We start from the raw sequence: 21683 nt of genomic DNA, 5'->3' as shown, positions 1-21683 counted from the left end.
AACTTATTTGACGGTGGCAGAGATGATTCTAATTAAAATGTAGAGTTGGTGGCTTATTCCGTGAGCTACAACTTACTTGGCATTTCAAAGTGAACATAGTCTTACTCTAATGATTTTAATCTTCAAGCCCATTCTAAGCTATAGCTACTGTCATAAACACAAATATATTAATTGAAGGTATCATCAATCCCTAAGGCCTATTTTTCAAGATTACATAATTTCAACTTGGCAAATCACACGACATTTTAAAATCAATGAGATTTTTTTTCCTCGTTCTTTTGATTTCCAAAAATCTTTCTTTGTGAAATATGTGCAGTTCTTAAAAAAAAAAGGTTTGTCTATTCATTTTTGACTCTACAGCTCTTCAGTTGACTTCAACTGAACCCTATCCTCTACCTTTTAATCTCTTGTCCCCTTATCTCCATTCATCCCTTGTTACACTGCAACTGTCAGGTACCCCACCATCCAACCTCTCTATTCTTACTTAAATGCTACTTAATACCAACGGAATAAGTTACACAACTTTTACTACTGATCCACTACAAATTTATGCTATCTAATCTCAACTTGGCTCTCACTACTACGTGGCAATCTTTTTATTCTTCCATGATCGATAATCACAGTGCAAACATTCTCTTCTCTTTTCTCTTCACCCTACACCGTTCCCCTTGCATCTTTTACTTGACTGAGAAAATGAAATCATCTACCACCACCTATTTCACTTCTCAAATCCCCACAATTATCAACCTCCATTCTGTCCTCCAGTTTAGTCTACTATAAATTTCCCTTATTTCCACAAAGGGTACTACTACCTTCTACCTTCCAGGCACTTGGCATCCACTGCTTCAAATAAAGTCTTCCTGAAAAAGACTCTGGTGGCCATCTATCTCCTAAGGGAGCCGTTCTACTTAGAGACAGCTCCAACGATTAGGAAGCATTTCTTTACATCACTCCTAGATTTTCTTCTTTGCAACCTGAATCAACTTTTCCTAGTTACGCCTTCTGAGGCTATACAAAAAAAGTATAATCCTTCTTTCCCGTGAGTCTTCCCTCTCCCTCATCTCAAATAGCCTAGGTCAGGCCTCACAATCTCTCATTTTGAATACTACAAGAGCTGCCTAACTGGTCTCCCTACTTTCAGTCTCTCCTCCCTCCAGTCCATTCTCCACATAGCTACCAAATCAATCTTTCCTAAGTACAGATTTGACCATGTCACATCCCTTTTCAAAAACTTAGGGGACTTCCTGTTGCTTGTAGCATAATACACAAATTCTTCAGTTTGACATTTAAAGCCCTCCACAACAGGGCTAACATCTACCTTTCTAAATAATTTATAGAATTCCCTTTCCCATAATCTATGTTCCAGCTAAAGTGACCTCCTAGTTTTTTTCCCTGAATCCAATATACCCTCTTGTATTATCTCTGTTCCTTGGCAGAGGAATTTCATGCCTGAAATGTTCTCCCTATTCACCTGTCTCTTTCAGAAATCTCTCCCCAACCTCCTCTATCTTTTCCTCTTTGTTTCTCTTAATCCTCCCCCGACCTCACTCATCTCCTCCCCATCCCTTCGAATGAGAATTTTTAAGTTATATTCCCCTCTGTAAGTTCTCTAAAGGTAAGGACTGCTTCATTTTTGTCTTAGAATCTCTAACACCATGTGCAAAATAGCCATTTAATTCAGTGGGTTGAAATGAATCAACTTGGTATGTATTTCTGGTTCATAAAGATTCATAAACTGAATACGAGTCTGTCACATAGCACTAATATTAAAAATTTCACATCAAATTAGGACATACCAACAGATAAGAACCATGAAGTAAATTGTGTAGTTACACTCAGAACTGGCTGGTTACCCAGAAGCACTATGCTTATTTTGGGCTTTCTACGGTTTATATATATATATATAAATAAATAAAATGCTGGGTCACAGGCAAGAGCAAAGATGAACAGAGGTTTGGGAAATAAAGACCTCTGAGGATTAAAAAAAAAAGCCACCAAAATTTGGACTCGAGGGAGAAAATGCTAAGAGTGGCACAAAGGTTTAACTGCACAAGTTTCTTACCGCACTTTGAAATTGGCAAAAAGAGATTAAGACTTTGATTGAGTTATTCTGATTAGGCCCAAGAAAAAATTCCTTGGTTATGCCACCAGACATTAGTATGGATTATCTTTAAAAAAAAATGAGTTACCCTATCATGTTGGGGCAGTTCTTCAGGGAAAGTAGATCTGGGAGCAAGGCAGAGGAAGTACAGGATGTAGTATTAAGATTTTACTTCTAAGGCTTAATCACTCAACATAGTCTCTTTTCATATTTTTCATATTTCATATTTTAGGATAGATGAAAAGTATAAAATACACATAATTACTTTTGATCTTAAAAGAAAAAAATCATTATTTCAAAGAATTCTGTGGTTTTCACTTAAGCCTAAGTACAAGACAGTCAGGCATGGATCCACCCATCTGAGTACTGGGAAGCCTTATCATCAGCAACTCTCTGATATAACTGCCAGAGATAACTTAGGATGTCTACTCTCTACAGAGCTTGATGTGAAGGAGATGAAATATTGCTGCCTTCAAGTACAATGCCTCTTAAAACTTCCCAGCTTCTCTTCAACCAACAAAATGATTTACTTGGACAAGAGTAAAAGAGATAGAATTGAGGTCTCTGTATTGTAAGCAGGCCTGGAGAAGTATAGATTAAGAAAGGAATGATGACAACATTTCCCTTCGAAGCCCCTATAGCAAGTGATGTTTGAATCAGATGAAGCAATTATGGTGGCAAAGTCTAGAAGTCATAACACAAGTGCGCACATCAACAGGGCAACATGCTTTTAAGTAAAATATTTTCTTAAATTCAAGAAACACAGATCTTTAAGGGGAACAGACAGCATTTGTTAAAATTCTTCTATCTCACAGTCTTAAAACTATAAACAGGCCATACAACAAAATGAAAAACTGGAGTTAAACTAGGTCACTGACCTATTAATGGTTTTTTTTTTTTTTTTTACATTTCTAAAAACGAATCTTATAAAACAGTTTCTGGGCACTGGAACAAAAACCAAACAAACTGGCCAAAACCAGTAATAAAATTCTCTTGCCAGAAATGTTCTATTTACTCCTAAATCCCCAACAAATTCAGTCACTGGGTTCAACTAAAGCACAGAAGAACAGCTGAGCCTTGCACCAGGTCCAACAGGTTTATAAGAAATATATTTACAGGATGTCAAAGTGAACTCTCTTCTACCTAGATATCCTTGCTAATTCCCCGCTTTTTTATTGCACATCTTCACCTACTAACCTACAAAGAGATTCCAAATACTTTACCTTTGGGGAAAATAAGAATCTTTCTAAGAAAAAAGCCTCAACATTCCTTCGATGATAGAAATTATTCCTTAATAATAATGATAACAATGATGACATTTTACATAGTGTTTCTCTCCATTTTACGGAGTATTTTTACACACACCATCTCACTACAACCCTGTGAAGTAGACAGGGTAGGTATTGCTATCCTTGTTATTTTACATGAGGAAACTGAGGCTGAGCCAAGTTAAATCATTTGCCTAAATTCATACAGCCAGTTAATGGTCATCAGGCTTCAAACCTAAAACTCCCTTGTTTGTCACTACACTCTACAGAGGAGATACAGCTTTGAATGCTACAGAAAAACTCTACCTCTTCTTCTGCCTTCTCTTTAAAGATCTGAAAAAGTGAAATAGGAATATCAAATCCTATACCTCTAATCTATGAAGACCTAACTTATAAGTTACCTTTTTCCCCTCTCAGCTGGGTCAAAGGGAATACTTCTGATAGCTTTTCAATAAGATTTACTGACTTTAAAAAATTTTTAAATTAATTTCTATAAAACCAATCCAATATTTCCACTGAGAGCCATTAAAACCTAACAGCAACAACCACAAAACAGAAATATGTTTCCATAAAAAAAAATCCCTGAATAAACTTCCTAATAATTAGAATTAACCAAAAGTCAAATGGGCAGGCTTGGGAGGTTAGGGTAGCTGAAGGGAATATGCATATATATACATATATATGTGAATGTGTATGTATGTATATATGTATGTGTACATAGATGTAAAGAGAGAGAGAGAGAGAGAGAGCGGACACAGGGTGAGTTGAAGTTGAAGGGAAGATACCTAAAAGAAATAAAATCAAATTAAGGGATGAGAGAGGAATATATTGAGAGAGGGAGACAGGGAGAGAAAGAATGGGGTGGATTATCTCGCATAAAGGTGGCAAGAGAAAGCAGTTCTGTGGGAGGAAGGGAGAGGGCAGGTGAGGGGGGAATGAGTGAATATTGCTCTCATCAAATTGGGCCTGAGGAGGGAATACCATACATACTCAGTTGGGTATCTTACCCCACAGGAAAGAAGAGGGAAGAAGATAAAAAAAAAGGGGGGGGGAATGATGGAGGGGAGGGCAGATGGGGGTGGAGGTAATCAAAAACAAAGATTTTTGAAAGGGGACAGGGTCAAGGGAGAAAATTCAATAAAGGGGGATGGGTTGGGAAGGAGCAGAATATAGTTAGTCTTCCACAACATGAGTATTGTGGAAGGGTTATACATAATGATACACATGTGGCCTATGTTGAATTGCTTGACTTCTTAGGGAGGGTGAGTGGGAAGGGAAGAGGGAAGAGAATTTGGAACTCAAATTTTTAAAAACAGATGTTCAAAAACAAACAAAAAGAGTTTTTGCATGCAACTAGATAATAAGATACACAGGCAATGGGGTGTAGAAATTTATCTTGCCCTACAAGAAAGGAAGGGAAAAAGGGATGGGAGGGGATTGGGGTGACAGAAGGGAGGGCTGACTGGGGAACAGGGCAACCAGAATATAGGCCATCTTGGAGTCGGGGGAGGGTAGAAATGGGGAGAAAATTCGTAATTCAAACTCTTGTGAAAATCAATGCTGAAAACTAAATATGTTAAATAAATAAATTTAAAAGAAAAAAAAAGAAACAGTAGCTTCTAGTCTACAAGGTAAATGAGAAAAAAAAAAAAGAAGAGTTGGGTATCATTCCCATTGGGGATGTAGAAGGGATTCTTGGTCAGGTGCAAATTGGACAAAATTGCTTCTGAGGTCCCTGTTAACTGCGAAATTCAGTGATTTGAACACTTTTGGTGAGAAAAGTGTTAAGGTGGTGATTAAATCCACATCACGTGGGGCACTGTAGGATACCAGCAGTTATGCATGTTGACAGTTTCCTAACTGTATTACCTCCTTGTGTTATCTTCCATTTCTCCGAAAACGTAAGAACTTCCATTTCTAAGAATTCCCCCAATTACATGCTCACAATCCTAAAAATTCTTACCACATCCCTTCTCACTCTAGTCTGAATATCTGCAGTATCTAATAGAGCTGTTGCAATCACCATAACCTAATAGATAATCACACTCTAGATACCTGATGGAACTTCAGTATAAAATTCTTTATGTTAGAGACTAGAAGCACAAAGTAGACACTTAATAAATGCTTGCTGATTAACAAACACAAATTCAAAATACTAATTTATATCAATTTCACAAATTCAAATTTGTTTATCAAGTGCACAAGGATGATGAATATTTATGTTAGAAATAGATACTACTTAGTTACTGCTATCCTGACAAGAAATTTGCTCCGATTTATTCCAAAGCAATGCCAATTGCCCATGCTATACTCATGAGTACATAGGTATATAATAGATAATAGTTCACATGCAGAATTATAATGGCCTACTTACAAGTAGTTATGCTTTAGTTGAAAATGACAGATGAGGCAAGAAAAGTTTAACTTAAGGCTTAAAAAAAATAAAAATATTGAATTTAAAAATAGTTGCTTCCATTAAACATGGTTGCACACGCCTGTGAATCCATACAACTGGGGAGGTTAGGACTGGTATTTGAACTTAAGAGTTCTGAACTGCAATAGGGGTAAGTCAGTGGAGTGACCACATTAAGACCAGCACCAATATGATAAGTCTTTGGGAGTAGGGAACCAGCAGGCTGCCAAAGGAAAGGTGAACCAATCCAGGTCAGAAATTTAATAGGTCAAAGCTTCTGTAATGATTAGTAGTGGGGCTAGTGTATTACCAAGCCTGAGAAAACAGGGAGACCCAATCTCAAAAAATAAATAAAAACAGCTGATTCTTTTTAAAAAAATGAATGAAACTATTTTACCCATACCGCCTTACATTTTCATCTTTTAATATGATTTGATATTGTCAAAATGGACTGGTATCTACAACAGAATATAAGCAGCTGAAAAACAAAGACTGATTCATTCATTTTTATCTTTGTTTCCTCAGTACAAGCACAGAGATTAAAAAACAAAAAGGAAAAAGGACCCATATGTACACAAAAGTATTCATAGCAATTCTTTTTGTGGTGGCAAAGAATTTGAGATTGAGATTATCCATCAATTGGGGAATGGCTGAATAAGTTGTGGCATGTAACTGTTATGGAGTATCATTGTACTATAAGAAATGACAAGCAGGATGCTCTCAGAAAAACTTTGAAAGGCTTACACAAACTGATGCAAAGTGAAATGAGCACAACCAGGAGAACATCAGTACAATATTGTACAATGATCAACTGTGAATGGCTTAGCTATTCTTAGCTACACAGGGACCAAAGACAATTCCAAAGGACCTATGATGAAAAGTGCTATGCAGCTCCAGAATGAGAACTGATAGCATATGAATACAGAGCAAAACATAACTTTTTTGTTTCTACAGTCTGTGCCTTCTTTCACAACATGACTAATATGGAAATATATTTTCCATGACTGCACATGTATAACATATATCAAATTGCTTGCCTTCAAAACAAGGGGAGAGGGGAAAGGGAGAGAATTTAGAACTCAAAATTTTTGAAAACGAATGTAAAAAATTGTGTTTCCATATAACTGGGGGAAAAATAAAATATTTTTAGAAATCTTTAAAAAACTCTGACTACTGAGCTTATGAAATTCATGATACAATATGTTAGCCCTGGGTTAATAACTACATTGTCCAGTCCAATGGCAGCCACCAGTAACACCTACCTTTGATGTCCTGAGCCTCCCGCAGAAGGTCCATAACCTCTCTCTCTGCTGCCTTCAGTCTGTCCTCAAAGGCTTGATCCGTGACTGTTTCATCTCCAGTTCCAAGGTTTGCTATAAGGTTCTCTAGCTCTTGGAGCTTCACTCGATGATCAGCAACCTCAATAAAGTGAAGGAAGAAATGAGGGCACAGGTGAAATGCCTTCTCAGACACCTTCCCAGAGGTATTCCAGAAGAGATAGGATTCTAGCTAGTGCTTACTGCATCCTTAGCAGGTATATAATGAATAAAAACACAGACCAAAAGTACATCTAAACTATATACCTACTGGCTTATCTATCTGCCTTTAGCAGGTAGCAGCATGCCAAGAGCGTTCAGATATTTTTCTACCTTAAATGGTAAAAGTCTTAAGAAGGCATTGCTAAAGACTTACTTTATCTTTCACTAGTCTGTAGCATGCAGGACACTCCTGGCAGCCAGGCCAAGACCGATTATAGAAATAGTTTTCTTCGCACTGGTCACAGCGATTTCCCACAAACCCCTCCTTGCATTCACAACGACCATCATCTTTGCACTGGAGTGAAAGTGACCCCTCAGGGTGACAATCACATGCTGAAGAGTAAAAGGAGAAAATCTCAGTCAAAACAGAACTAGGGAAGGAAGGAGAAGAGATGCTCTCTCTGAACTGTGTGTTGCTTATCAGGAAGCTGACTGCACCATTATCACTGTCTGCCTGCAAGACAGACCTATTTAAAAGACATCTGCCAGGCAGGCAACACAGAAGCTTTTAGAACAACAACAAAAAAAAAGGCTTAAGTACAATGTGGGCCCTGTAAGGTACATTAAATAGTATCTTGGGATGGTAAAAATCATTCCATTGAATGCCCTGGTAGCTTTTACCTTGAGCAGAGTCACCTCTATCCTCACAATTCCTCTGTTTTCAATGTTTCCTCACTAAGAAGCCAAAAAACCCAAATGAAGAAGGGGTTATGGTATGATTTTACGGTATGTTTACGAATATTATTCCTTGGTTTAGGTCAATAACAACTCCATAGAAGAAACAAAAGAATTCAGAAAGCAGAAAGCCTAAGTAACCTGGGACTTGATTTCAGGGAACTGCTTAGATCAAGGAAAGAAAGATTTTTATAATTAGATCTGCTCCCCAAAAGCACCAGATGAGAAACAGCTGCTATAAACAAATCAACAAAAAAAGTCCTGTGAATAGCCTAAAGAAAAGTGATCAATGAAAGGTTTAATTTATTGGATAAAAAGTAAAAATTACCATTTACAAATAATGTAGCGTGGGAAATAGAAGAAACAGATAAAATCATTACCAAGTGAACCTTTTAAACTCTCTAGACTTCTAAGACCAGGATATATAATCATCAACCTAGGGATGACTTAGGTAAATTCTTGTATTTGTAAGGTTGAGACCCCTTCTAGCCCTAAGGTTAGAAGCAAAGGTGACAAGAGGCTTGAAGTGCTGTGCCATCAATCCCTTACGTTTGCAGCCTTCAGGTCCAAATCCAAAGTGGTTGGGTTCACACTGCTCACAGCGTTGACCAGTGATGCCTGGTTGACATTCACATTGGCCAGTGCGTATGTCACACTGGCCATTGGTAGAACCAAGAGCATGACAGTTACATCTGAAAATGAAATATAAAATAATTTTGTTTTAAATAAAAGAAACAGATTTTGAACAAATGCTTTTCTAACCATACACAAGAAATGTCCTCTTCTATTAGGAGAGGACAAATAACTGCTGACTAGGAGTTAAGTTTTCAGATGCAAAAAGTGTGACTTCAAGTTTTAATGACTCCTATCCAGAATTTCTTTTTTATCCTAACACAAATGTTGACCTTTACCCTGTCAAAACCACATGGGGACTCTTGTTTTTCTTTCTTAATGTTAACTACACATCTCTGAAAAAAGGAAGATAATACTGCCAATACTGTGCCTTGTCCAAAGTGTAAGCTAAACAGACATTTATGTTTCCAATTAAATATAATTTCTGTTCATTCACTTAGAAGCCATCACCTCTAAACATAGGTAATAATGCTATAACTAAGGGATGATAACAACAGCCTTTGTAAAGTGCTTTATTTTTGTTATATCATTTGATCCTCACAACAACCATGTAAGTGCTTCTCTTCATCCCCATTTTACAGATGAGGGATGGAGATTAAGTGATTTGCCAATAATCCTATAGCCAGCAAGTGTTCTAGGGCAGGATCTGAACTCAGGTCCTCCTAAATCCAAGCCCAATACCTCAGCCACTGCTCCCCCGGCTGTGCTAACAAGTGGCTCAGCATTACCTCTCACATCCTCGTCCACTCTGTAGATTATAGAATCCAGGATCACAGGCGCTGCAATCCCTCTCAGTGACATGAGGGAGGCACTCGCACTGCCCAGTCACTTGATTACAAGTAGTCTGTTGATTCACAGTGCCATAAGGATTACAACTACAAGCTAAGAGATAGGGAAAAAACGACAGATTACTGGAGAAAATGCTGATAAAAGAGGCTGCGTATAATCTCTTCTATCTGAATATTAAACTCCGTACTCTGGTCATCTCCAAATGACTGTTTTTCCCCCTGATCTTTTCCTGCCACATGACTTACTGATGTGCATATATCTGCCACTCCAAACTCTAAATCCATCACGATTTCCAGTGAAAACCATAATCAAATCAATATTGCCACTGCTACCAGAATGTGTGTTGATCCAAGCCCCCCAAGGCTTCAGTCATCATCCCTCTGGCACCCCAAATGAAAACACTCCTTATTCCCTTATCTTGGCCACCACTTACTCCCCTTTATATGTTGTCTCCTCTTCTTAAGAATGTAAGCTCCTTGAGGGTAAGGAGGGCTGTATTGCTTTTAAATTCCTATTTTGTATTTGTATAAATTATATTATATAAATTACAAATTACGTACTGTACAAAATATTGTATTTTTTATTTGTATAAATTTCCTTCCTTCTCTTCCTCTGACAAATTCATCTTAGAGATGACTGACACGGTTTGTAGACAAGGTAATCACAATACTTAAGATGACAGGGGGGAAGAGAATATGCATTTATATAGCTCTCCCCATGTGCCAGGTTCTATGCTAACTGTTTTACAATTATTGTCTCATTTGATCTCACAACAACCCTGGGAGGTAGATATTGTTATCATCCCCGTTCTACAGTTGAGGAAACCAAAGCAGACAGTGGTTAAGTGACTTGCCCAGGGTCACACAGCTAGTAAGTATATGAGGCTGGATTTCAACTCTGATCCTCTTGACTCTGGGCCCAGCACTGTATTACTTAGCTCCAGAAAATGAATCCCTCAATACAAAATGTATAATGATGCTATGTTCTTTCTTTATAAGGTCAGCAAGTTCTAAGTTGAAAACTATTACCTTTGCACTTGTCTACTGGATTGGGGGCCAGGGGATTCCCAAAAAAACCATCTTTGCAGCGGTCACAATAAAAGCCAGCAGTGTTATAGATGCACTTCAAGCATTCTCCAGTTAAGCGGTTGCAATTTCCAACTGCATTGGGATCAATGTTGTCACTGCACTGACAAGGTCGGCAAAGTCTTGTGGGGCCATTTTCACCAAGGGGGTCTCCAAAATAGCCATCATCACAAAGTTCACATCTTTTACCTGCAAAGCAGAGAAACTGATGTTGTAGGTTTAAAATAAAGGCAAAAACAAGCTGTCATTTTATAGTTCACAAGTCTTACTTGCCAAATAGCTAAAAGGAGCCTAATAATATTAGGCTCACTGAATTCTGTCCATTATGCTACCAACGATGAAAGGAGAACCAAAATAGCCAGATATTAGTTTGACTTCTTCAGTAGGAACCCTTCAGAGAACAAAGTGTATCACCTTGAGCTATTGTTACAAAGTGATGGCACTTTTAACAGGATCCTGAAGATCATCTAGACCAGTGGTTTGCAAAGTAGAGTACACAATGTTCTACTGTGATGTGGTAAAACAGTAGAACTTCCATTTAAATTTTTAATTAAAAAAAGAAAGCAACTAAGCTTTTCTTAAATATTTATATCAAATATTCACATGTAGAATAGAGCAAGCACCTTCATTTCACTTGTCAGTGACATAACATTACTTTGAGCATACTGTACCATATTGCAGCTTAGGTGTACCCAGCTAAGTACATTTGTAAATTTTATTATCTAGTTTTAGCCAAAATAACCCTCATAAAATGGGTAAGTGGTCTAAAAAGATTTTTATGAAGAAACCGTGGACTGCAAACAGTACTAAAGATGTGCACAAGTTAGCAAGAAAGTAGCAGAAATGAAAATACAAGTTCTGTCTAGCCACATTACAAGGTTAACATCATCAACAACATAATTAGATTTGATAAGAAGTCACCCCTGCCAAATTTGAAAAAGGATTTGTATCAGCTAAGAATAATGACGAACTTCATCCCAGTATATACTATGCCTTCAGATATTAGTTAAAGAATAGTATGAAACCATCATGATTAGCAAGATTTTAAAATTAAGCTTTTGTTGCCAAAAAGATTGGTGTCATCTACAAAATGCTCATATCTTTGCACTCAAACTTCAAGTTGGAATCTTCTAGCCTGTTTCACTATCTTCCAAGGAGTCTCATTGGTTTTTTAACCCACTTATTAAAAAAATGCAGTATCTTCCATTTAGTTTGCAAGTTCCACAGAGAAGATGCAATTTCATTAGTGGAAATTAAACAAAAAACTTCTACCTAATTGGTGGAGGGGACAGAAAAATGAATATCATGACTAAGGACAGTTATTGAGACATTTCTTATTTCTGGATTGATGTATCTTTAAGATATCTTCTTTAGTTATGACAACCACTAAAACCAAGTATCAAAATAAAGTGAACACAAAACTAGGCTTTTGAATAGCTGTTATCTATCACAAGATGTTAAACTAAAATTTTCAAAATTAATGAAGCATAATTTGATTATGTTGTTCTCACTAAAAGTATTAATAATATTCTGAGAGGAAATGGTTTTCCTACCGTTAACAAAATAAAAATTATTTTAAAACTATTCTTTATTTCATCCTTTTTATTTGTATATGTTTTAAAACATCCCCAATTTATTATTTATAAATAAATATACACATATGAGGATGCATGGTTAAAATTTTCTTTCACTGATAGGGTCTACTTTAAAAAAAAAAAAACTTTGAAGAACACTCACTTAGACCAGGAGTCAGCAAATAACCACATATGGGGCTTGCTGCCTGTTTTTGCATGACCCTTGTACGTAAGCTAGGAACAGTTTTTATATCTTTTGATGAAAAAAAATCAAAAGAATCATATTTCATGACATGAAAATTAATAAAAGTCAAATTTCAGTGTCTATAAATATAGTTTTATTGGCACACAGCCACACTCATTCCTTTGTGCTACGATATATATGGTACAATGTCTTCACGCTGCTCCTCATCTCCCTACAAATTGCAATCCCTTAATTACAACTCAACAATGTTTGAGCACTATTCATATCACTGTATCATGACATTTTGTTTTTTGATTATCAGTCCATAACCATTCGCATTGGTAATTCAGGTGGGACTTTCTGTTGCTGTTTTCTCTTTTAGCACTTTTTTAATCAAGTGCCCTTGAAGAGTCTGGCCTTTGTTTCTCTGATGACCTCCTTGCCAGGGTGCTGGCTTTTCTTTCTGAACTAAGTGAATGATATTTGCATGTTGGATTAAAGTAAGATTGTTAACCCCTTAAAGTGACTTTCCTTAGTAAAGCAGATCAAAGAACCTGTGTTAGCAGCTCTTGTTGCTGGTCTTGGGTGGGTCTTACAGCCTACAACAGCTGCTGCTGGCCGAATTGTTGCAACACCATCATATTAAAACAAGAAGTGAAAGGGAGACTTCAAATGTTGAATGTTTAAGGCACAGTGGAGGATGGATTATTTTGTTTTCAAATAGGTGGCAAAGCATTGTGTTTATTATGCAATGACACTCTAGCTATGCTAAAAGAATACACTATTCATTATGAGACTAGGAACTCATCCTGATATTCCCAACTCACAGGAAAGCAAGTCAGAAAAATTAGAAAATTTAAAATGGAATATCTCATCACACCAGAATTTCTTGACAAAAATAAAAAAAAATTGAAAACAAGGCTACAACGAAAGTAAATTTCCAAATTTTTTATGTCGATCAAGCAAGGAAAGTTGTTTACTAATGATGAGTTAAATCACGTTTGATTGCAGCAGCCAAAGAAATTTATCCAGAGAAAATAAATTCGTTTAAGACTATTCTTTTGGCTCAATTAAAATCATGTTTGTGGATTGTTATCAGTTTTTAGCATTATCTGTGTCAAAAGACATTTTCAAAGACAAAATAGGTAAAATTTCATTACAGATCAGCATTGACAGGCGAACATTTACGACTGGTTTTGATAATAGGGAACACTAATTTTGAACCCCAATTAAGCAAAATGTTACCCTCCCAAAAAAGAGTGCCATTCTTCTCATTAGCAGATCTCTATCTCAAATTTTATAAGTACTCAATTATTATTATATTTTGAATTTTGACAATACAAAATTTGTGGAAATTTGTTTTTCAACTATTTACTAATATCCTCCAATTTGCCTATTAGTCCAGAAAGTTTAAAATACTTACTATCTGGACCTTTACAGAAAAAGTTTGCCAACCTCTGATCTACACTAATTTTCCAGAAGAGGACACCACTGTGGAGGGAGGTGATATCATTTACCCAAAGTGAGTCACAGAGCAAGAAAGGTACCAACAGCCTGCAAGGGTCCTGGCTTCCAGGCAATGGTCTTTCCACTACCACCCTCCTGTTCGCTTTCATCACCCTCATCAGGCTCAGGCTGGGTTTAGGGTTGGTTCTCTTTGTAGCCTTCAGGGCAGAGATAAAACTGAAGTCTCCTACGTGGAGCAGGTAAAAATAGGAGATACCCTTATTCTGGAGGAGAGAAGTTAAAATATCTTTACATTCTCCTTAGAATAACCCATCCTCAGGCTCTTACTCCCCTGGTAAATCATGTATTTTCATCTAAAATACCAGATCATGGCTTCTAAACAAAACAATGAAAATCAAGTAAGGGAAAATTTAGACTAAGTGAGATACTCATAAGCCAGAGAGGACTTAATTGTATTTGTAAGTCTATATATATTTTCTATGCATTACCTCTACCAAAACACCCTAGAGTGTGAAATATAAACACAACTGAGTCCAACTTTTTTCCTTTTGATTAGGAATGTTAATGGTCTCTGCAAGTCTCCTCATGAAGAACCGAACCTCTTATCCATTTTGCTATGTAGTCAGTCATAGCTTTAACCCCCACATTTTTCTGGGGCTACCTTTAGAGGCTCTGTGCTGCCACTTATCAGAATAGACTTTTCTCCCTCTTGAGCATGCAAGGATCCCTAATGTCTTTCTTTCAGGCTAAAGGCATGAGGGTGAGGAGGGAGTTGATCCTGCTGATACCAGACAAAGCAATTCCATTCTAATTTACATGCTGGCCTTCCATAGCTTTTCCCAAAGCTTATTAGTTCCTGTTATTTCAAAAATATAATCGCTTCATAACTGATAAATAAAGCTCAAATATTTAATCACTTCAAATGTTAGAATAAAGCTAAGCTACAGAATGAATAAAATGTCAACGTAATATTGTAAGCTATACTAAAGAATCAACATATATACTTTATATTCCTAATATATTTTTTTCTTAGCTAGATATTACATGAGCCTTCTTTGGGCAGAAGCATTATTTAACATTTAGAACAAGAGGGAAATCAGAAATTTATAATTTTCTATAATGTTTCATTTTTAATATTTTCTATAAATGTACTTTAAGATCATCAAATGATTTCTGTGAGAGCCAAGACTCAAGTGATGGGTAATCAAATAATTCTGTATCTGTATTCCTGTTCTTTTCACTGAATTTCCATCTATAGTAAACAAGATTGTATCAAACACAAAAATAGCTTAGAGGGAGTCAAAAGTCTAGAGCAGGGGTGGGGAATCTGCAGTCTCTAGGCAAAATGTGGCCCCTAGGTCTTCAAGTATCCCTGACTGAGTCCAAACTTCACAGAACAAATCCCCAGAATAAAACTTGAACTCAATCAAAGGCCACACCTGAGGACCTAGAAGGCCACATGTGGCCTCAAGGCTGCAGGTTTCCCACCCCTGGTCTAGAGTCTAAGAACATTGCTAGAGAACTTCTCCACTAATGCAGAAACCAAAATCACCTTAAGAAATGAAGCAGATAATTACAGAAGTCCCACCACTCACTCACTCTCTCTCTCTCTCTCAATCTCTCTCTCTCTGTCTCTCTCTCTCTCTCTCTCTCACACACACACACACACACACACACACACACACACACATCTAAAGATCATAGAAATATCTGAGATTAGGGCCTTTCCCACTTTGATATTCCTAACACAAAGCTAATGCAATGAGTCCTAAAGTACTGTAAAAGTATATAATTCTGGAGAAAGTGCCAAGCATTTTCAAAGCTACCACCAAATATGGAGCCCTCAGTATAACAACGGAAACAACGATCAAGCCTTGCCCTCCTCACCTCATTTGGCATTTACCTAATAGAGCTAAAAACTGCTATAATACTCCTATACAACTAAGATATTTAAAACTAAAATATTTAAAACAGGACAAATAAAATATTTTAAACAAAAATACTTCCAGATAGATTCATCTGGAAACAATTTCAGTGAAGGCAGATGGAAATATAGAATTACCAGTGGTGCCAGTAGGACAATTGGTGCATACCACCTCCTTTGTCTTGGGCACAACAGCACAACTGGAGCCTCCTGGGCATGGACAAGGCTGACAATCAGAGGAAGTACCATCTGTTGAATCTCCATAGTAGCCATCAGCACACTTTTCACAATGTGGACCAGCCGTGTTATCTCTGCAGTTACAAACACCTATTAAAGGCAGAAAACAAAAGGAATAAATAGATACACATAGTAAATCAAAGTTCTCACTCTTTCTTCTCCCTTAAAAAAAAAAAAAGTTCACACCTTGTAGCTGAACCAGATCACATTCTTACCTGTCTCAGGGTCACAGGTCTCACTATGTCCATTGCAGGTACAAAGCACACAGGGACTGTAAGGTCCAAGACTAGGGGTTTCCCTTTTGTATCCTGAGACACACAGTTGACAAAACTGCCCTCCATATCCCACAGGGCAGGTACAGGACTCTACCCAAACTGCAGGGACCCCAGGTCCACGTTGGGCACTCGCCAAAGTGACATCATCCAAATATCCAGCACCTATGTACAGATGTAGAAGGATAATGCAAGCAATAAACATTCTTTAGGAGACACTGAGTTTTCATTTCACTATAGATCTTGTAGAGATCTAACTTTTACTCTAACAGATAATTCAGTCAGTTATGTCTTCCAAAAATGGTGGAAAGCAAAAAAGCAAAGGAATGGTCAGGAATGAAAAAATTAATCATTACCTTATCTCTTTAGGGATTTTAGTTAGTACAAATCATTCAGTTCACTCACATGATAGCTCAAGAAAAGGCCACATAGAACACTATTACTCTACTTCTATGGAAAACGTCAGTGTACTACACAAAAAAATACTCATACTTTCTACACCTATGAGATAAATTTTCAAATTGTTTCCTACACAAGAAATACTCATCATGCTTTCCAAACTTATGAGATACAATTTTCAAAAACTTTCCTAGAAGAAATGAAGGACTATATATTGAATACCACTCTATTTACATCATCTTATGATTAAAATAACTGTTAGAAGACTTGGCAATTAAAAATTATATTTTTTCTGGTTTTAGTCTACCAACGACTTTGCTATATAACTTTAAACATTAGTTCCCATTGCATCTGTGAAATAAAAAGTATACAATGTAAACAAAGTTGAAAAGAATCAGTATTTTGAGGGGCACATGACAGAGACACGTGGGACATCATTGTTAATTTGGAGAAAATGGTACTAATCATGATGCTCCATTAGGATGGGTTTTTCTCTCTCTCCAACCTTCCTGGTTGCTCTGCCATGAATATGTGACCCTGCTTATCATTCCTGATACTCTCTCCTCTCTTGGCTTCTGAGACAACCTCCTCTGTAAGACTACAATGATAGTAAAGACCAGTATGTAACAAATGAAGCATAAAGTACTATATGAAATCTTAGGGTTGCACCTGCACAAACCAAATATCCCAGGATGCTAGTAACTACTACTGTCAGTGAGCCCTCCAAAATCACAAAGATTAGGTCTCACAGGACGGAAGGTGGGTGAAGGCCATGATTTTCCGAAGAGGGAAAAATAGATTCTTAAAATTATTAACTTTTATTTCTAGCAAAATTCTGGGAATACAGGACTAAAAGGATGGTTTGTGATTATCCAGAGGGAAAAGTAGCAATCGTTATAAGCCAGTATAGATTCAGTAAGAGCAGATCATGTCAGAATAATATGGCAGTGTCGAATTCAGCAAAATGTCAATGAGGATGAGTTAGGAATAATTAATCTGGCAGTTAATCATGCAGTGCCTTATGACAAATCAATCAACAAGTACTTGTTAAAGCATCTACTGTTTGCCAGGCACAACAGATACAAGTAAAAAGAATGAAGCAATTCCTACTCACAAGGTGCTAACATTCTAATGGAGGAGACAAGTACATGCATAAGTATAAAATGAATAAATATAAACATGCACAAAATAGTTAAACAGCAAGTAGTTTGGGAGGGAAAGCACACATGGGAGAGACATCAGAAAGAGTTTCATATAGAAGATGGTAACTGAGCTGTGTCTTAAAGAGAAGGATTCTTATGTGTCAGAGGAAAGAAGGAAGTGAAATCTAGGCAAAGCCAAGGTCTCAAACTATTATTTAAATATTTTACTGTCATCTAATTTGTCATATGTTTGTATCTTGTCTTGCCAATTGAATAAAAAAAATTCCTTCAGGATAGAGTTTGCACCCCATATCTGCAATTTCCAAAGTGGCTATACCACAATGCCCAGCATATAGTACGTACATAATAAATACTGATTTAATAAGTAAAGCGTTTGTGAGCTAACTTATGTTATTCTAGCCTTTTTTGTTTTTAAAAAACATTTTCTCTAAGATTTATTACATTTCCAGATGAAAAGATTTTCATTAAAAAAATTCAAACCAAAAAAATAATATCAAATACTGTAGGTAAAAGGTGAGATTTATTTTATGTCTTGAAGCAAAGGTTTTCTTTGAGTGTGATCTTAAAAGCAAGATGGGAAATAGTTCTGCTAAAATTTAGCTAGGTAAGCTCTTCACCAGAAAACGGGATACTAGGTGATGAGTTATCTTGGTCAAAGCAACTAATTTAAGTAAACTTCTAAAGTACTGGGGATGGTGACGTATGTGTGCAATCTTCATCAGAAGAGTTTCTGTAAAAATTGGTACAGATGTCCTGACATATAAGGATCAAGCAAAAATGGGCATTTTTAAGCTTTATGCAATATATATTTTGCTTGAATGCTGAACTTTAATATTAAAAACTCACAGAATTTATAAACAGTGCTAATTCCATTTAGCACCAAACTAACGTGTATGTTATCAGTGGGGAAAAATGGATTTGCTAAGCAAAGGGAAGGCTTTACCTACTTGAAAATAAAATATAAAGAGCACTAGAGTATCTATTTTTGTACTATTATCACAAAACATTATGATCACTCTAGAGCAAGAAGACTTACATACTACTTTAGTGTGTAACGATAACTTCATTGCCACCCCTCAGAGCCTTCCACATTGTTCTATAACTTACTTCTCTCACTGTATGTCCCACGAATCTTGATAGAAGTTAAGTTATTTAGTAGTTTTTGAAATTCAAAAGGAGTAAGAGTAGGTCTCCAGGGATAATCCGTTGCTTCATGAAGTCTATGGGAAAAAGTTCATATTAGCTTCCGTACTCATGGTTTCTGGAAGCTCATAATGCATTCTTTGTTCATTCTACTACCAACACAGTGTGCTAAATGCACAAATGCAAAAAAAAAATCTTTGTCACAGAGCTTTTAGTTAGTCTGACACAATCACTGGCCAAGGTGAACAATAGGAAACCATCCTTTCACAGCAGGTACATTAAGTAAACACATACACCACTCAAGAGAAGCTCTACAAGTCATAGTAATCAGCTCCCCTTCTCCTCACTCCCTTCGACTCTTTCCCAAAAGGAAAAATGGATGTGATGCCCTCATCTGGCTGTCACCTTACCTAAAAACGTATTTCACAGTGGTCTCACTTGGATAGGAGTTGCCCTGAGCAATTAAGGGAACAGATACTCTAAGACCAGCTCCTTCAAGAACCAGATCTTCTGCAGAGAGTCGTGTATCCCGCCTTTCCACTCGAAAGGAGAAAGTGAGATTCTGACCATAACTCAACAGGTGGTTACCTAAAAATTTGTCTGAAATACAGAAACAATATACCAAAGATATGCAATAAAGCAGAAATATGGATATATATAAAAGTACCAAATAAATGCCATTCTAGTCTTACTTACCAGGTGCAATGAAGTATATGGGAAAGTAACTATCTGAGATCACAGATACCTCCTGGCTCTCAGAAGACCACTGGAGTGAAGCCTCAGAGCCATCCCGCTGTTCAGCACGCCATCCTTCATCACCTGGAAACAGAGAACGAAAAGAAAAGTGCTTGTGTAGTTGTAATACTATGTTAAAACTGTAGCTGACCATGCTACATTTCTTGTGTTATACTTTCATCTATTTAATGTATGATTTATACTTGCCATTAAAGCCTAAGAACTTCTTAGTCATGGTTTTCCCCATTAAATAAAAAAGCTAACCAAGGAAAACACACACTCATGGTAGGCTGCTTCTACCACCAAAATGCATCAAGTCTCAGAAAGCCACTATGAGTACTCCTTTTAATAGCCAAAGCATAGTCTTAGCTGTTCTGATATGGAAAGACCCAAATTACCTATCTGGAAAGTGGAAGTTATAGAGTGGACGCTGTATCCTTCTGCATTTGTACAGACAGAAGAATGCCCAAAACAGAAGCAAGGAGTACAGCCTCGAGGATTGGATGACTCCAAGTGAAAAAATCCAGGCTTGCACCTACAGGTAAGTGGAAAAAGAATTAGTTATTTACAGGTTGGGAAGTCATGAGGAAAAATACAGTGTAGCTGCAACAAGGATTAGCTACCTCTCACAGCTGAATCCTTCCACATTGTCTTTACAAACACAACGCCCAGTTTCAACATTACATTCATCTGTACTTCCAGCAGGGTTGCAAGAACATGGCCTATTGAACAGAAAAGAAGATAAAAATTCATTTAAGAAACATACAGATCTCAAGTATAATTGGGGAACAAAACCTTACTCTGAAACAAAGTCACCTTTAATTATACAAGTTAATGAATAAGGGTATAGATAATTCAATGAATCTAGAAAACATCAGTAGATACATGGAGAGATAGAATAGATCCCTATCTACCCAGAATGCATTTCAAAATCAAACGTATATGTATGTGTGTATACACACACACACACACACACACACACATATATATACATTTACATATGTATGTGGGGGGGTGCGCGCACACACACACACACACACACACACATTTATTTTATTTTTTGCTTTTCTTGCAGGGCAGTTGGGATTAAGTGACTTGCCCAAGGTCACACAGCTAGTACATGTGTCAAGTGTCTGAGGTCAGATTTGAACTCAGGTCCTCCTGACTCCAGGGCCGGTGCTCTACTCACTGTGCCACCTAATTGCCCCCACATACACATTTAGTTTTGAAATGCATTCTGAGTTGTACTTAGGAGATATTCCATTTAAAAGACTAACATAATAACACTATACTGTTTCCAACCTAACCTTCTCCTGACTTGGCACCACTTAGTATCAGGAAGCCAGAATTCAGCCAACAATTGAGAGGAGAGGGCTTTCATATATTGGAGTATATGAGGTATAAAGTGACCAAACTGTGAACTAGCAGCTGTGTGGTACAATGGAAAGGAAAGATCTGAGTTCAAATGTGACCTTGGACATGTAGTAGCTGTGTGAACCGGGGAAAGTCATTTAATCTGTTTCCCTCAGTTTCCTCATCTGTAAAATGGGGATAATTACAGCATCTACATCTGAGGTTTGTTGTGAGGACCAAAGGAGATAATAATTATAAAGGGCCTGCCATAAAGTAAGCACTATATAAATGGTAAAAAAAAAACAAAAAACTATAGTAGAAATGTATTCCCTCCAATGGAAAATTACTGTGCCATAAGAAACAATAAATATGAAGACTACAGAGAAGTATGAGATGAGCAGTACATGAAATGATGCAGAGTGCACTAAACAGAACCAGGAGAACAATATACGTGATAACTACAGGGATGATGCTAAGACTGCCCAAAAAACTGAAAATGAATTATGAGCAATTTTAATAATGGATCAAGCTGGGCCCCCAAAGAAAACACGAAAAAATGAGCCTTCCTTCTTTCTTTGGCGAGAAGGGTGGGCAAAGAGGGGTGTGGAACACTGCATACACTGTCAGATTCAGTTGATGTGTTGACTGGTTTTCCTTAACTGCTTTTTTCTCATCCTTTTTTATTCTTTGTTGCAAGGGATACTTTCTGGCTAGGGAAACAGAGGTGATG

General features: G+C 37.0%; 1 protein-coding gene across 1 annotated transcript in view; it reads right to left on the bottom strand.

The window, feature by feature from the left end:
* LAMC1 (laminin subunit gamma 1) overlaps positions 1 to 21683 on the bottom strand; it is a 148446-nt gene that overhangs the window by 20906 nt on the left and 105857 nt on the right. The window contains exons 7-18 of the mRNA XM_036753929.1: positions 20224 to 20322; positions 19999 to 20135; positions 19562 to 19684; positions 19276 to 19465; positions 18830 to 18942; positions 16104 to 16325; positions 15790 to 15978; positions 10446 to 10691; positions 9357 to 9510; positions 8545 to 8687; positions 7475 to 7653; positions 7045 to 7201 (exon numbers count right to left, since the gene is read on the bottom strand). Of these exons, the coding sequence (XP_036609824.1) occupies positions 7045 to 7201; positions 7475 to 7653; positions 8545 to 8687; positions 9357 to 9510; positions 10446 to 10691; positions 15790 to 15978; positions 16104 to 16325; positions 18830 to 18942; positions 19276 to 19465; positions 19562 to 19684; positions 19999 to 20135; positions 20224 to 20322 (1952 nt within the window). The remainder of the gene's footprint in view (positions 1 to 7044; positions 7202 to 7474; positions 7654 to 8544; positions 8688 to 9356; positions 9511 to 10445; positions 10692 to 15789; positions 15979 to 16103; positions 16326 to 18829; positions 18943 to 19275; positions 19466 to 19561; positions 19685 to 19998; positions 20136 to 20223; positions 20323 to 21683) is intronic.

Source organism: Trichosurus vulpecula, chromosome 4 (genome assembly GCF_011100635.1).
Source record: "Trichosurus vulpecula isolate mTriVul1 chromosome 4, mTriVul1.pri, whole genome shotgun sequence".
Lineage (NCBI taxonomy): Eukaryota > Metazoa > Chordata > Mammalia > Diprotodontia > Phalangeridae > Trichosurus > Trichosurus vulpecula.
Note: the sequence above shows the minus strand (reverse complement) of the source record. Positions and strands in the feature narration are given on the sequence as shown.